Source organism: Schistocerca americana, chromosome 6 (genome assembly GCF_021461395.2).
Source record: "Schistocerca americana isolate TAMUIC-IGC-003095 chromosome 6, iqSchAmer2.1, whole genome shotgun sequence".
In the NCBI taxonomy this organism is placed as follows: domain Eukaryota; kingdom Metazoa; phylum Arthropoda; class Insecta; order Orthoptera; family Acrididae; genus Schistocerca; species Schistocerca americana.
In genome coordinates, this window is record NC_060124.1 from 229,838,476 (window position 1) to 229,854,125 (window position 15,650).

A 15,650-nucleotide genomic window follows, 5' to 3' on the forward strand; every position below is an offset into this window, starting at 1 on the left:
ATTTTGAAAAATGGATAAAGAGAGAAAACATACAGTCAGCTGGTAACTTCTGAAAAAGGTCATAAGTGCACAGTAGATTCAATAATGACATGAGAGAAATGTCAGGGGAGGATTCCCTTCCCATGGCCACTGTGAAAAAGTGGGTGGCAGGATTCAAGCAGGGCAACACCTCTGTCCAAGATCCTCCATGCAGTCCAAGACTGCTAACAGTTAAAGGCTGGTAGCAGCTGTAAGGAAGAAAAGTCACTGCAATCCAGAATGTCATCATGGCAAACTGGCGTGTGACAGAACATTACATTTCTGAGAGAGTGTGCATATCTCAGGAATGCATTGTATACACAATAGGAGTTGTACTTGACATGCAAAAGGTCTCACATCAATGGGTCCCTAGAATGTCAACAGCAGAAAACAGAAGTCAGAGACAAGCCATGTCCATCAAAATCTTGACCCACTTTGAGGCATATACTGTGGGACAATGGATTAAGCATAGGTTCACCACTTTCAACCTGAATCCAATGTTCAATCAAAACAGTGGAAACACCTCTCCTCACCCATCTCCAGGAAGTTCAAGTCAGTCACGTGAACTGGCAAGGTGATGGTCTCCGTTTTTCGAGATTCCAGGTTGAATAACTTTTTTAAAAAAAAAAACAGTGAACAGAACATATTATGCTAGTTGACAAATGCATTTGAGGGAGGCCACCAAAGTGAAATATGTTGGGATGTTGACAGAATGAGTAATCTTTCATCAGGACAATGTGCCCACACACAGACCTGTCATTTGAATGTCTCCAATCAGGTCCTGTGGCTTCGAATTGCAATGGCATCCACCTTATTCACTCAATATAGCCCCCTCTGACTTCCATCTCTTCCCTAAGTTCAAACCGAGCGAGGTGGCGCAGTGGTTAGACACTGGACTCGCATTCGGGAGGACGACGGTTCAATCCCGCGTCCGGCCATCCTGATTTAGGTTTTCCGTGATTTCCCTAAATCGCTCCAGGCAAATGCCGGGATGGTTCCTTTCAAAGGGCACGGCCGACTTCCTTCCCCGTCCTTCCCTAATCCGATGAGACCGATGACCTCGCTGTCTGGTCTCCTTCCCCCAAAAACCACCACCACCACCACCACCACCTAAGTTCAAGAAACATCTAGCTGGAACTCATTTTCAATCAGATGGTGTTGCCATGGCTGGGGTGGAGGACTTCTTTGCCACACAGGAGAAACGTTCTGCAAGGAGGATATTATGGGACAGGAGCACTGGTGACAAGAACGTATGGCCCTAAGAGGGGACTTCACTGAAAAATAACCATTAACATTCGGACTACAGACAACTTTTATTGCACGGGCTGAGGACTTCTCAGGCACTCTTCATATCACTCACAGATTTGTATTTCAACTTGAATTTAGAATTTGATGATGAATAAAACTGATAAATTACATAGAAATAAAATACTCTTCTGCAAAGTGAGGTCTACAACAAGATATTGCTTCATCAATATCTCTGTGGTAATATATTGTTACCATTATCATTTAACACCCTACATCATTATGCAGGAATAGTGCTAATGATAACAATGTTATTCTCAGTGAAAAAACCAAACCTAGCTTATAGAATGATTAGTTCCTTAATTTGAGGAGAAAGGGGCACGTGTTAAACAAGGTTAGAATGCAGGGACAGGTCTCTCGGAGGAGAACCCACATGTTGTAAAGATAAAGGGAAACAAAGATTAATGAGGTGTCAGAGGGAGTTGAGCATCTTAATATCTTTGTCCTACTCCTCTGTTGCAGATCAGCACTGTTGGTTAGTAAACAAAATACAGACTTGCTGAGTATCTGACAAAATTTGAGACAAGTCACAGCTATTTAGCATACAGAACTGAGAACCGCATTCTTGAGGACCCAACTGAACTCAAAGGAGTAGTACACAGCCACCACTGTTTTCATTGCACACAAATGATCTGATGGATAATGGTGACATTTCTTTCAGGCTGTTTGCGGATGATGCTGTTGTCTATGGGACGGTCAAAATGGCTATGTAATGAAATACAGGAATACCTGCATAAGACTGATTACTAGTTCAGAGACTGGCAGTTGCTTCCAAATGTAAATAAATGTACTGTATAATGCACTAATAGGTAAAGTGATCCATTAGTGTTCACTTTGCTACTGGCAACAAATAACTGGAATCAGTCTTCTTTTCCTGGCCTTAGCCTGTGTCTGCATGGGGTCACCATTCTTTCAGGAGTGCTAGTTCTGCAAGGTTCGCAGGAGAGCTTCTGTAAAGTTTGGAAGGTAGGAGACAAGGTACTGGCAGAAGTAAAGCTGTGAGTACCGGGCGTGAGTCGTGCTTCGGTAGCTCAGATGGTAGAGCACTTGCCCGCGAAAGGCAAAGGTCCCGAGTTCGAGTCTCGGTCGGGCACACAGTTTTAATCTGCCAGGAAGTTTCATATCAGCGCACACTCCGCTGCAGAGTGAATATCTCATTCTTTATTTATCAGACTTGGCAATGTTAATTGTATAAGTGGCTGGATGGCCTTCCTGTTGGCACAACAAATCCGCCCACCATGCACCAGGACAGAATTTGTGTACCTCATCTGTCTGCATTGAGTGCAATCCTATGTGAAGCTGGGAGATATTTTTTTAAAAATGTTTGTGAATGAGGTGGGCTGTGGGTATCCACCTGGTATTCACCTTGTTGGATGTGACAAACTGCCTAAAAACCCTGTCTGGACTGGCCAGCACACCTCATCGTTAACCCGTTGGGCAGATTCGATCTGGGACTGGAGAACCTTCCTCAATCCTGGAAATGGCACACTAATCCTGATGGGTCAAATCATAGGAAACAGTAACAACTGTAAACTACTTAGGACTAAACAACACCATCTGGAGTGATTTAAAATGGAGAGACCGTATGAAATCAGTTGTAGGAAAAGCTGTTTGAGTCTGAGATTCATTGGAAGAATTTCAATGAAGAGCAGTTCATTCACAAAAGAACAGGCTTACAACACATTTACTTTACCGATTCTTGAGTGCTGCTTGTCAGTCTGGGTGCTTACCAAGTAGGTTTAATAGAAGAGATAGAGACAATCCAAGAAAAAAAAGCATGTTTCATCATGAAATCGTATAGCCAGTGCAAGAGCATTACAGAGATACTCAAAAAACTCCAGTTGGGGACACTATATGAAGCTCACTGTGAATCATAGATAGCTCTGTTGAAATTTCACGAGTATATATTCCAAGAAGAATCAAACAATATTTCAGTGCCTCCCATACACGTCTCACAAAACGTCCATGACTAGATCTGAGAAATAAGAGCTTGTGGACAAGAAGTCTTTCCAAGCATGATCCATGAATGGGCCAGGGAAGGGAGAAAAAGGAAGAGGTACCAGAAGTACCCTCTGACACACACTGTAAGGTGTGCTTACAGAGTGTGCATGTAGATAGAGGGCGCTGAATTAGTGGAAGATCTGGATGAATGGGGGAGAGGCACGCCATACCCCAGGTCCAGGCATCCTCGTGCTGCGTGGACTTGACAACAGCACTCCAGAGGTCTGCCTTGAGGCGCGCCAGGTCTTCCTTGGAGGTGGGCAGCGCCTGGCGCGCCGCCGCCCACGCCACGAAGTCCTTGCCCAGCAGGCTGCGTGCCCGTGAGTCCTCCAGCCAGTACACATCGTCCAGCGATGCCACGTCCACACCCAGCAACCTGTGGGCATGTTGTCAAGCAATCAAGGAGCTGGCCTACAAGCAATAGTTTAAGCTAATGAAATACCCTAGCAGATTCTGTGTGCTGCACCAGGACTAAAATCTGGAACCCTGTCTTTCACTAGCAATGCTCTCACTGTCTAAGTGAGAGGCAGAGTTTCAGATTCGAAGCTCAGGTCAACACAAAGTTTTAATCTGCTCGAAAGTTTCAAACTGTGCACAGTATGCTGCAGCGTGAAAGAATCATTCTAATTTAAGCCCAGGGTTTCCAAACTGTGTGATGTGGTATCTTTGTCATTTTGACAATGCTAATTGCAAATCTGGTACAAAAATTGTAAAATGCAAAATAATGGGTCAAATATAGTGGACACAACCCAAAATAATTACAGACAAGAAAGAGTACTTGTGCATAAAAATAAGCATTATACTTTAAAGAATAATCAAAAAAATTTGTACACTGGTAGGAGGTTATTTTATTCCACAAAAAATATTTGTATTTATGTTGATTATCTTCTTCTTGAGATCTAAACCACTCAGTTTTATCTTGTGCAAATAATAAATTATGTGACTAAATATGATCCAATAAGCTATGCAATTTTACCTCACCTTTCATGGTGGGAAGGTGAGGGTTATCAGCATGAGGATAGTATACTCTCTTTGCAGCACGCATATTCAAGTAAGGTGAAAAGGGATGCACATTTTTCTCTTAACCCAATTTTTCAATTGTTGATGTTTTTCTTTTGAAACTACAGTTTCATAAATACGAGTCACACCCTCATTACCATCAAGTTTGTTCAAAAACGCTAAATTAAAAATCAATCTAAATACATTGTTGCCTTTAATGGGGTGGAGGATGAAATATCTTTTACAAACTTTGAAGTGTCCAATTTTCCTCAAATTCGGAGACTAATCCACACAGCATATGACAGCTCTCTCTCAACAGGATTTAAATCACATGAAGATACTTGGTTCTTTTTCTATTTAGACTTGCTGAATGGTTCTTCAAATTTTTCTGTGGGTTGTCCTGAAAATCGTCAGTAACATCAGGTTATAGTCGCCGTATTTTTTACGGCGTTTATCGCTTGTTTCCTATGTCACATATCAAAGCCGATGACTCGTATCGAACATTCCTCTACATCCAGGAGGCTATAGTACCAAAGCCAAGGGATAGAGACACTTCCTGCCCCTGACCTAGTTAAATCTTCCACGTAAAATACCATGCTAACTTGAAATTAATGCAAAAGCTGGAAACGAAGTTATGAAATATATCAGTTCAAAACACTACTGTTTGCTGTTCATCTAAGAGTGCTCTTACGGTGTTTACGGCCTTTCCGTTGCGTTCCTCAATTGGTAACTCTTGGCGTGGTATTTGACGGGAACTGAACAGACGAATAATGAGTCGGATGATTAGACAAGATGGCGGAACCAGCGAGAAAACAGCGTTCAATAAAAGTGTTCACGATGTTCAGTGTCTGAAATTACGTGGTGGCATAATGAAGTGTACTATGCAAAATGTCATAAAACAATATTCCGTAATACTAAACTTTGGATTTTTTGGAAATAACCAGCAAAGTTTTCGAAACAATCATTGGGCTACGCTACGTATCAGTCCGTCACCACGAACAGTTTTCTTACATTCACATTCGTTGGCTTCGCCAACTCACAAGCAAAGTCACATTGCAATCTAACCAAGGCCCCGGGCTACGCTACAGATCAGTCCTTTATCACAGCCAGTTTTCCCCCAGTCATATTTGTTAACATCACCAACTCACAACCAAACTATGAAACTGGAGTGTGCAACAACTGTCTAAGAAATCTCGTCGTATTCCGAAAAAAAACATACAAGAAATAAGCACGAAAACCAGTAACCAACTTTATAATCCATAACACGCAGATCAATAATCATCAACTCACGCTGTCCACGCCGAAAACAAATTAACTTGCATTTTCCGCCGACACAAGTCATCAGATCAGCAATTCTCATTGGCTACTCTCTACCAACACCCGACTGGCTACGACCACGGGAAGTGAATTGCCAACAGCTGCATGCCGCCTACATGATCTCCAGTTTACTGTTTATAGTAGAAGTGTGGCATTCAGATGGATTCCTTTAACACTTCCAACAGTGAAGCAAGTGGCTCGTTACTTCTAGCTCCAATGCTACATTCCTCGCACGACGTTTTCCACAAACATTTAAAGACTTTAAACCTCTCCAGTAACTCTGTTAGTTACCCTCGGACGCGTACATATCGAGCGCCTTTAAACGAAATTTTATACCCATGTACACAGATAGCAGATGAACTTCTGTTGGGTGGTTAGCACGACCGTGCTACGCGTTACACACTTCATTGTTTTTCTTTGTTGGATGGCGTGGTTCGGGATTTGGGAAAAAAAGGGGTATCGGGTATTTTGTACTCAGACTCAGCCGACCGCCCAACAACCGAAACTGGTTTGTTGGGCGCCGAACAATCCAACACATACAGTGTCCGCCGATAAATCCGAGCGAGCGTAGGGCTGTTGAGTTCTTAATTTTTTGACCGACTTTCACTGAATATTCAAATGTAGATTACTATCGAAATTGTAACTGATAATTTAATGTTGCAGATGGCTCACACAAATTCGAAACAGACGTCTTGCAAAAATTCTTGGGCCGAGTCCACAGAAGAAAAACATTTGACGTAACTGACCCCCACTTTCTTCTTCCTCGTTACCTGATGCAACAGAACAGTTTCACCTGAAATACAACAATCGGATTACGCTGCCGACTCTATCTACGAGCAGGATTTAGTAATGGGAACATTACTGCAGTCAACTCACTAGCCCAAATTTCCTAACTAGCCACAGGGACCTATTCCAATACAACACACCTTCTGCGACAAATACAGGCGACGAATATAGCTCCTTGGCAGTATATGTGGTTTGAGCTTCGAGATAAGAGTCCCGGTATGGCACAAATTTTCAACTTGTCCGATTGACATACATCAATGCCAAGTGGCAGCCAATGTCTTTAATTCCATTGTGGCCCTTGCAGGCCTTTACGAGAGAAGTATCCATTCCATGCTATACGTACATTAATTTTTTATTTCATGTGCGCACCCAGACACGTTTCGCTTTTTTGATAAGGGGTCGTATTGGGCAGTCTGAAATATTACTGTATTTTTTCGTCAACGATTACAGATGTCAAAACAGTTCATAGAAGTCTTTTTTATAATAAAGTTGAAAGGTACTTGTTAAATCATGTAATTCGTTATTTGAAAACCATGTAGTTTTCTCTCATGTGGAAAACCGGTTGAAAGCTTCAATTTTTTCATGTCGTCACTACAGTCTCGTAAAATAACATTTGATCTACCACTTTCGGTGTCTGGAGTGTCATTTGTTTTTGTAGGTATTGTCAACTTTCCTGATATTTCATTGCTCTGCTGCTCTCTCTCTCTCTCTCTCTCTCTCTCTCTCTCTCTCTCTCTCTCTCTCTCTCTCTGTGTGTGTGTGTGTGTGTGTGTGTGTGTGTGTGTGTGTGTGTGTGTGTTTACTAATATTCATTCGGTCATTCAGTAGTGGTTTCTTTCCCGCCTTTGTTTCGTATATGTGATAATTTTCATGTAAAGTCTTTCATTATTTATTCAGTTTTCAGATCATTCTCTCTTGTAACTGGCATGTCATTCATTTCTCTTAAATAGCCTACTGAAGTTGAATCCGTACGGATGCCTGAACGCGTGAACTTGCCGCTTCTGAGATTCGACGAGGCGAGCCTGTCACGGATTGAACTTGCCTCGCAGATTGCTGACGATGCGTGATGAGTCGGTCGGCCTAGACGTGGTTTTTCGGCGGTTTCCCAGATCACACTACGTAAATATCACGATATTACCCACATCCCGCCTCAGATATACGCTCAAAGATCTAGAAAACGTTTCACCCTTGCACATGACATTTAATCTAGACGCAGACAGATAGGGCAGATTCCGTCCTGCGGGGGAGTTGTGGCGTCATGTAGGGCATGTTGTTGTTGTTGTGGTCTTCAGTCCTGAGACTGGTTTCATGCAGCTCTCATGCTACTCTATCCTGTGCAAGCTGCTTCATCTCCCAGTACCCACTGCAGCCTACATCCTTATGAATCTGCTTAGTGTATTCATCTCTTGGTCTCCCTCTACGATTTTTACCCTCCACGCTGCCCTCCAATACTAAACTGGTGATCCCTTGATGCCTCAGAACACGTCCTACCAACCGATCCCTTCTTCTAGTCAAGTTGTACCACAAAGTCCTCTTCTCCCCAATTCTATTCAATACCTCCTCATTAGTTATGTGATCTACCCATCTAATCTTCAGCATTCTTCTGTAGCACAACATTTCGAAAGCTTCTATTCTCTTCTTGTCCAAACTATTTATCGTCCATGTTTCACTCCATGCATAGCTACACTCCATACAAATACTTTCAGAAACGACTTCTTGACACTTAATACTGGATGTTAATAAATTTCTCTTCCCCAGAAACGCTTTCCTTGCCATTGACAGTCTACATTTTATATCCTCTCTACTTCGACCATCATCAGTTATTTTGCTCCCCAAACAGCAAAACTCCTTTACTACTTTAAATGTCTCATTTCCTAATCTAATTCCCTAAGCATCACCCGATGTAATTCGACTACATTCCATTATCCTCGTTTTGCTTTTGTTGATGTTCATCTTATATCTTCCTTTCAAGACACTGTCCATTCCGTTCAACTGCTCTTCCAAGTCCTTTGCTGTCTCTGACAGAATTACAATGTCATCGGCGAACCTCAACGTTTTTATTTCTTCTCCATGGATTTTAATACCCACTCCGAATTTTTCTTTTGTTTCCTTTACTGCTGGCTCAATATAACATCGGGAATAGGCTACAACCCCGTCTCGCTCCCTTCCCAACCATTGCTTCCCTTTCGTGCCCCTCGACTCCTATAATTGCCATCTGGTTTCTGTACAAATTGTAAATAGCCTTTCGCTCCCTGTATTTTACCCCTGCCAAATTCAGAATTTGAAAGAGAGTATTCCAGCCAACATTGTCAAAAGCTTTCTGTAAGTCTACAAATGCTACAAATGTAGGTTTGCCTTTACTTAATCTAGCTGCTAAGATAACTCGTAGGGCATACGACCACCCATTGTCATTAACATTGCCACAAACCAATAATAATATCGTCCGTATAGACAAAAGGGCAAAAGCAAGAAAGAAGAAGAAAAAATTCTATAAAAGGTGAGTGGCTTGTCTCATACTTCCAGGATCTCGAGTGTTGAATGTTCTGCCGGTTTGTCACACATATCTCTCGTAACATGAGTGTGGGAAGGCATTATCTTGCTGAAATGTAAGCCCAGGATGTCTTACCATGAAGGGCACCAAAACGGGGTCTTGAGCCTGGGATCTAATCGACTGGAGCAGCATTGTCTTCAGTAATTAGTTCCACTTCGAACTGAGACCGATGACCAGTGTGGACGTGTCTGGAGATGCCCCACGAAGCAGTGGGATACCAACCTGGTTTCCACTCGCCATACAGCTCGATGGTAATAGCCCACTGGTCAGGAGAGATGGTCTGGGATGCCACTACACTTCGTAGCAAGACCCCTTTGGAGGTAATTAGCGGTATCCTTACAGCACAGCGATACGTCGACGATATTCCACTCCCCTTTTCGTCGCCCTTCGTGGCAAGCTATCCTGCTCACATTTCAGCAAGATAATGCCTGCCCGCTTACGGCGACAGTTTCTGCCGCTTGTAATCGTGCATACTAAACTCTACCTTGGCCAACAAGGTCGCCAGATATCTCCCAAACTGAGAATGTTTGGATCATTACATCTACATCTACTTCACAGACTGTGCGCTCAGGGTTTGCGCTATTAGTGTAATGACTGCCGTCAGTCGCCGGTACTTGTACGGCGATGTAGGCTTCAAACACAGGAAACAGTGTGCATTACAGTTGCAGTCAACATGGGTCCCGACAGTATGAGCGGGAGGTTAATCGTAAAGCTGTTGTATCAGAATGGAATAGTGCTGCTGCTTCTCGCGAGTGTCGACGCATTAAATGAATACGGAGAGGCTTATTTCTCCCACTCGTGTTGAACATGATTCAGACGTTAGAGTTAACCGGCGATTTGGGAATTGCGCCTGGGAGAGGCCGACGGCAAATTGCGCCACAAACTTTTTTTTTTTCCAAATGGCTCTGAGCACTATGGGACTTAACATCTGTGGTCATCAGTCTCCTATAACTTAGAACTACTTAAACCTAACTAACGTAAGGACATCACACACATCCATACCCGAGGCAGGATTCGAACCTCCGACCGTAGCGGTCGCGCGGTTCCAGACTGAAGCGCCTAGAACATCTCGGACACAGCGGCCGGCTATGTCACGTCAGCTGGATATTCCATGGCCCACCGTTCGAAAAGTGCGGCAAACAATTGAAAAATGGTATTCGTGCAAACTTCACATTACCCACTAAGTTTTGTCACTTGACGCACACATTCGAGTATCTCAGTGTTTATGGCGGCAAATCATCTGAACTATGTGTCCTACAATATAATTTCGCGAATACATTCATTTGTATCTACATCTACATCCATACTCCGCAAGCCACCTGACGGTGTGTGACTGAGGGTACCTTGAGTACCTCTATCGGTTCTCCCTTCTATTCCAGTCTCGTATTGTTCGTGGAAAGAAGGATTTTCGGTATGCTTCTGTGTGGGTTCTAATCTCTCTGCTTTTATCCTCATGGTCTCTTCGCGAGATATACGTAGGAGGGAGCAATATACTGCTTGACTCCTCGGTGAAGGTATATTCTCGAAACTTCAACAAAAGCCCGTACCGAGCTACTGAGCGTCTCTCCTGCAGAGTCTTCCACTGGAGTTTATCTGTCATCTCCGTAACGCTTTCGCGATTACTAAATGATCCTGTAACGAAGCGCGCTGCTCTCCGTTCGATCTTCTCTATCTCTTCTATCAACCCCATCTGGTACGGATCCCATACAGCTGAGCAGTATTCAAGCAGTGGGCGAACAAGCGTACTGTAACCTACTTCCCTAGTTTTCGGATTGCATTTCCTTAGGATTCTTCCAATGAATCTCAGTCTGGCATCTGCTTTACCAACGATCAACTTTATATGATCATTCCATTTTAAATCACTCCTAATGCGTACTCCCAGATAATTTATGGAATTAACTGCTTCCAGTTGCTGACCTGCTATATTGTAGCTAAATGATAGGGGATCTATCTTTCTATGTATTAGCAGCACATTACACTTGTCTACATTGAGATTCAATTGCCATTCCCTGCACCATGCATCAATTCGCTGCACATCCTCCTGCATTTCAGTACAATTTTCCATTGTTACAACCTCTCGATATACCACAGCATCATCTGCAAAAGCCTCAGTGAACTTCCGATGTCATCCACAAGGTCATTTATGTACATGCAGTGTCTATTTTATCAAGTGCCAAAAGCATGGACACCAGAGAGACAGTCTATCACTGCCACTTTGAGTCAGTTAAGTCATCCAATCACACACAATTGGTCTGATAGTCCATATGCTCTTACTTTGTTCATTAAACGACTGTGGGGAACTGTATCAAACGCCTTGCGGATGTCAAGAAACACGGCATCTACCTGTGAACCCGTGTCTATGGCCCTCTGAGTCTCGTGGACGAATAGCGCGAGCTGGGTTTCACACGACCGTCTTTTTCGAAAACCATACTGATTCCTACAGAGTAGATTTGTAGTCTCCAGAAAAGTCATTATACTCGAACATAATACATGTTCCAAAATTCTACAACTGATCGACGTTAGAGATATAGGTCTATAGTTCTACACATCTGTTCGACGTCCCTTCTTGAAAACGGGGATGACCTGTGCCCTTTTCCAATCCTTTGGAACGCTACGCTCTTCTAGAGACCTACGGTACACCGCTGCAAGAAGGGGGGCAAATTCCTTCGCGTACTCTGTGTAAAATCGAACTGGTATCCCGTTAGGTCCAGCGGCCTTTCCTTAATTGTTTCTCTATACCTCTGTCGTCTATTTCGATATCTACAATTTTGTCATCTGTGCGACAATCTAGAGAAGGAACTACAGTGCAGTCTTCCCCTGTGGAACATCTTTGGAAAAAGACATTTAGTATTTCGGCCTTTAGTCTGTCATTCTCTGTTTCAGTACCATTTTGGTCACAGAGTGTCTGGACATTTTGTTTTGATCCACCTACCGCTTTGACATAAGACCAAAATTTCTTATGATTTTCTGCCAAGTCAGTACATAGAACTTTACTTTCGAATTCATTGAACGCCTCTCGCATAGCCCTCCTCACACTACATTCCGTTTCGCGTAATTTTTGTTTGTCTGCAAGGCTTTGGCTATGTTTATGTTTGCTGTGAAGTTATCGGCAGGCCGTCCAATCAACTCGGGATTTTGACTATTTAGCGCACCAATTGGACAGAATTTGGTACGATATTCCTCAGGAAGACATGCAACAACTCTGTCAATCAGTCAATGCCAAGCCAAATAGCTGCTTGCGTAAGGACCAGAGGTAGAACAATGTGTTACTGACTTGTTTAGATTCGATTATTAGATTAGATTAGTACTTGTTCCATAGATCATGAATACGACACTTCGTAATGATGTGGAACGTGTCAGGTTAATAAAAGGTGTCTATACAAGATATTACATTACACAAAATATTACATGACACTTTATATATATATATACATGGCGGTTGGGGAAATTACCCACTTATTATATCCAAAAATTCATCTAATGAGTAGAAGGAGTTGCCATTAAGAAACTCTTTTAATTTCCTTTTAAATGCTATATGGCTATCTGTCAGACTTTTGATGCTATTAGGTAAGTGACCAAAGACTTTTGTGGCAGCAAAATTTACCCCCTTCTGTGCCAAAGTAAGATTTAACCTTGAGTAGTGAAGATCATCCTTTCTCCTAGTGTTGTAGCAGTGTACACTGCTATTACTTTTGAATTCGTTTGGATTGTTAATAACAAATTTCGTAAGTGAATATATATATATATATATATATTGTGAGGCTACAGTGAAGATATCTAGCTCTTTAAATAAGTGTCTGCAGGATGATCTTGGATGACCTCGAGCAATTATTCTGATTACACGCTTTTGTGCTATGGACACTGTTTTACTCAATGATGAGTTACCCCAGAATATGATGCCATACGAAAGCAGAGAATGAAAATAGGCGTGGTAAGCCAATTTACTGAGATGTATATCGCCAAAATTTGCAATGACCCTAATAGCATAAGTAGCTGAACTCAAACGTTTCAGCAGATCTTCAGTGTGTTTTTTCCAGTTCAACCCCTCATCAACGCATACACCTAGAAATTTTGAATATTCTACCTTAGCTACCGATTTCTGATCGAAGTCTGTATTTATTAATGGTGTCATTCCATTTACTGTGTGGAACTGTATATACCGTGTTTTGTCAAAGTTTAATGAGAGCCCATTTGCAGAGAACCACTTAATGGTTTTTTGAAAAACATCGTTTACAATTTCACCATTTAATTCTTGTCTGTTGGGTGTGATAGCTACATTTGTATCATCGGCAAAAAGTACCAGCTTTGCTTCTTCGTGAATATAGAATGGCAAGTCATTGATATATATTAAGAACAGCAATTTGTGAAGCTCTTTCTCTTGAGGAAGTCATCCAATTTTTCTGAAACTGTAATCATTTGTTTGTCTGTAAGCGTACGTCACATCTACTGAATTCCTTCACGGTGCGTCTTTTTTCTTTATTTTTCTTTTTTTTTTTTGTCTTAGAGCGTATGTCGCTGTGTACAATCTTGACTTCCTTTTTTATTGCTGTTCTGTCACTGTATGTGCATCATACACACAGCCACAAACAAAACAACAAAACTCCATACAAACAAGTACATACAGTGACAGAACAGGAATAAAAAAGGAAGGCAAGATTGTACACAGCGACATTCACTCTAAGATTTAAAAAAAAATCTGAAATGTTAAATGTACTGAATACTACATGCAAGGAAGCAACATTCACGTTTTAAAATTAACTGAGAAGACTTCAGCTTTCAAAAATACAACTACAGAAAATCAGATTAATGAGCATTGTATAGAAAATTTTCTTTTATTGTTTGTAATAATCTAACATATTTGATTTTTCTTACAATATCAAATATAAAATTTGTTTTTGAAGATCACCTATTGCAGTTTATTAAAAACCCAGCAAGAATTTTATCAGTTTATCAAATGGTTCGAAAAATCCTTTCGGATAGATATTATTGACAAATTTGTATAGTTTCAGGACCCATTTAGTGCCAAAGCTCTATCTTAATATACTTATTTGGAATGAAGACTGACTTACCGACTTGCTTTGGGTCAATAAACATAAGTCAAAAGTTGGTAGTATGAAATTCCATGATTTTTTCGTATTAGTGAAAGATGAATATCTGGTGCTCATTGGTAAAAATAAACGAACGTTAAAACCATTTCTAACACACTTTTTTCTGCAAAGCTGTGTTTTTGGCAATCTCTGTAATAAAGAATAAATATGGTGTGAAGATTAACGCGCAACAAGAAATCTGTTTAATAATTTTTTTCTCAATTTACAACACGTGTTTAATTTACCATTATATTTCTAAACTAGCCTAAAATAGAATGATACAAATACAAGGAAGCACGAGGTTGTTAGGCCACGATTTGACAACATGGGCTTAATCCCTCTTATTTTATGCCTGCTGTTTCTTATGTTTTATTCAAGATAATATTTAAAGTAGTCCTTTTTTTATTGGTTTAGTCCACTAAGTACCACATGAAGTAACTTATTATGTGTTCTTTCTTTTCTTCTTTCCTTCGTTTCAGTAATTTTAGATTCCTTCCCTGTTTTTATCTTCTTTCTTCTGTCCATATTGCTCCTGTCTTTTTCTTTGTTTTCTCCAGAAAGCCCTTGAAACCTTTTCCTTTTACTCTGAAACTTCATCTTGTTCCTATTTCTTCCTCCATTATTTTCATTTCTCTCAGGTCTGCTTTAACTCCATTTATCCACATCATTGATATTTCTTATAAAGAAATTAAAAATTCCTTTTGTTATCCTGTTTCCATCTAGCCATTTTAGGTGTCTGTAGAATGCAACTCTTCTCTTTCTCAACGTATTTGATATTCGCTCTATTTTTTCATATACTTGTTTTTTACTTCTTAATTTCCGTTTCCCATTATCATGTTTTGGTCCCAATCTTTTCCAGATTATTTTCCTTTCCCTATTTTCTATTTCACCTGATTGTTTGGCTGTATTTGTTGTGTTGTTCAAATGTGTGTGAAATCTTATGGGACTTAACTGCTAAGGTCATCAGTGCCTAAGCTTACACACTACTTAACCTAAATTATCCTAAGGAAAAACACACACACCCATGCCCGAGGGAGGACTCGAACCTCCGCCGGGACCAGCCGCACAGTCCATGACTGGAGCCCCCAAGACCCCTCGGCTAATCTCGCGCGGCCTTTGGCTGTATTTCAATGACAGTATTGTCGTGTCGAACATTTGCATTTTAAGGGTCTACGGGTTTGCACGTAGCCGTGCAGTACGTAACACGCGCTCGCCAGCCGACCTATCTTGGAATATTAAGGAACGCTGACAATTTGCTTGGTCAGTAGATGTGCGTCCGGCCGCAGTGCGCCACAGGCAATGAGCCACTGGTTGTCGTCCGCAGCGTGCCGTATAACTAGCGCGGCCTCGGGCGCGAATATGTTTCTTGTCTTAATTCACCATGGAGCCTTTCGATACGACCATAATAAGCCGGTGTTGGGATGTCAGACACAGTGATGACGTGTGCGCGTAGCGTGTGTGTTTTATTATCAGTCTTTTGTTAATAAACTGTTTAAAATTGTTCGCGTATTCTGTACCTCAGCGACCCACTGCTTACGAATCCTGACAAATATTCCGTGTAATTATCATCTGGGGGTAACAACACA

The 15,650-nt window shown here is 41.5% G+C and overlaps 1 protein-coding gene across 1 annotated transcript in view; it reads right to left on the bottom strand.

Moving 5' to 3' along the window:
* Positions 1-15,650, bottom strand: part of LOC124619611 (apoptosis-resistant E3 ubiquitin protein ligase 1) — a 656,004-nt gene that overhangs the window by 139,447 nt on the left and 500,907 nt on the right. The window contains exon 3 of the mRNA XM_047146114.1: positions 3,495-3,700. Within this exon, the coding sequence (XP_047002070.1) occupies positions 3,495-3,700 (206 nt within the window). The remainder of the gene's footprint in view (positions 1-3,494; positions 3,701-15,650) is intronic.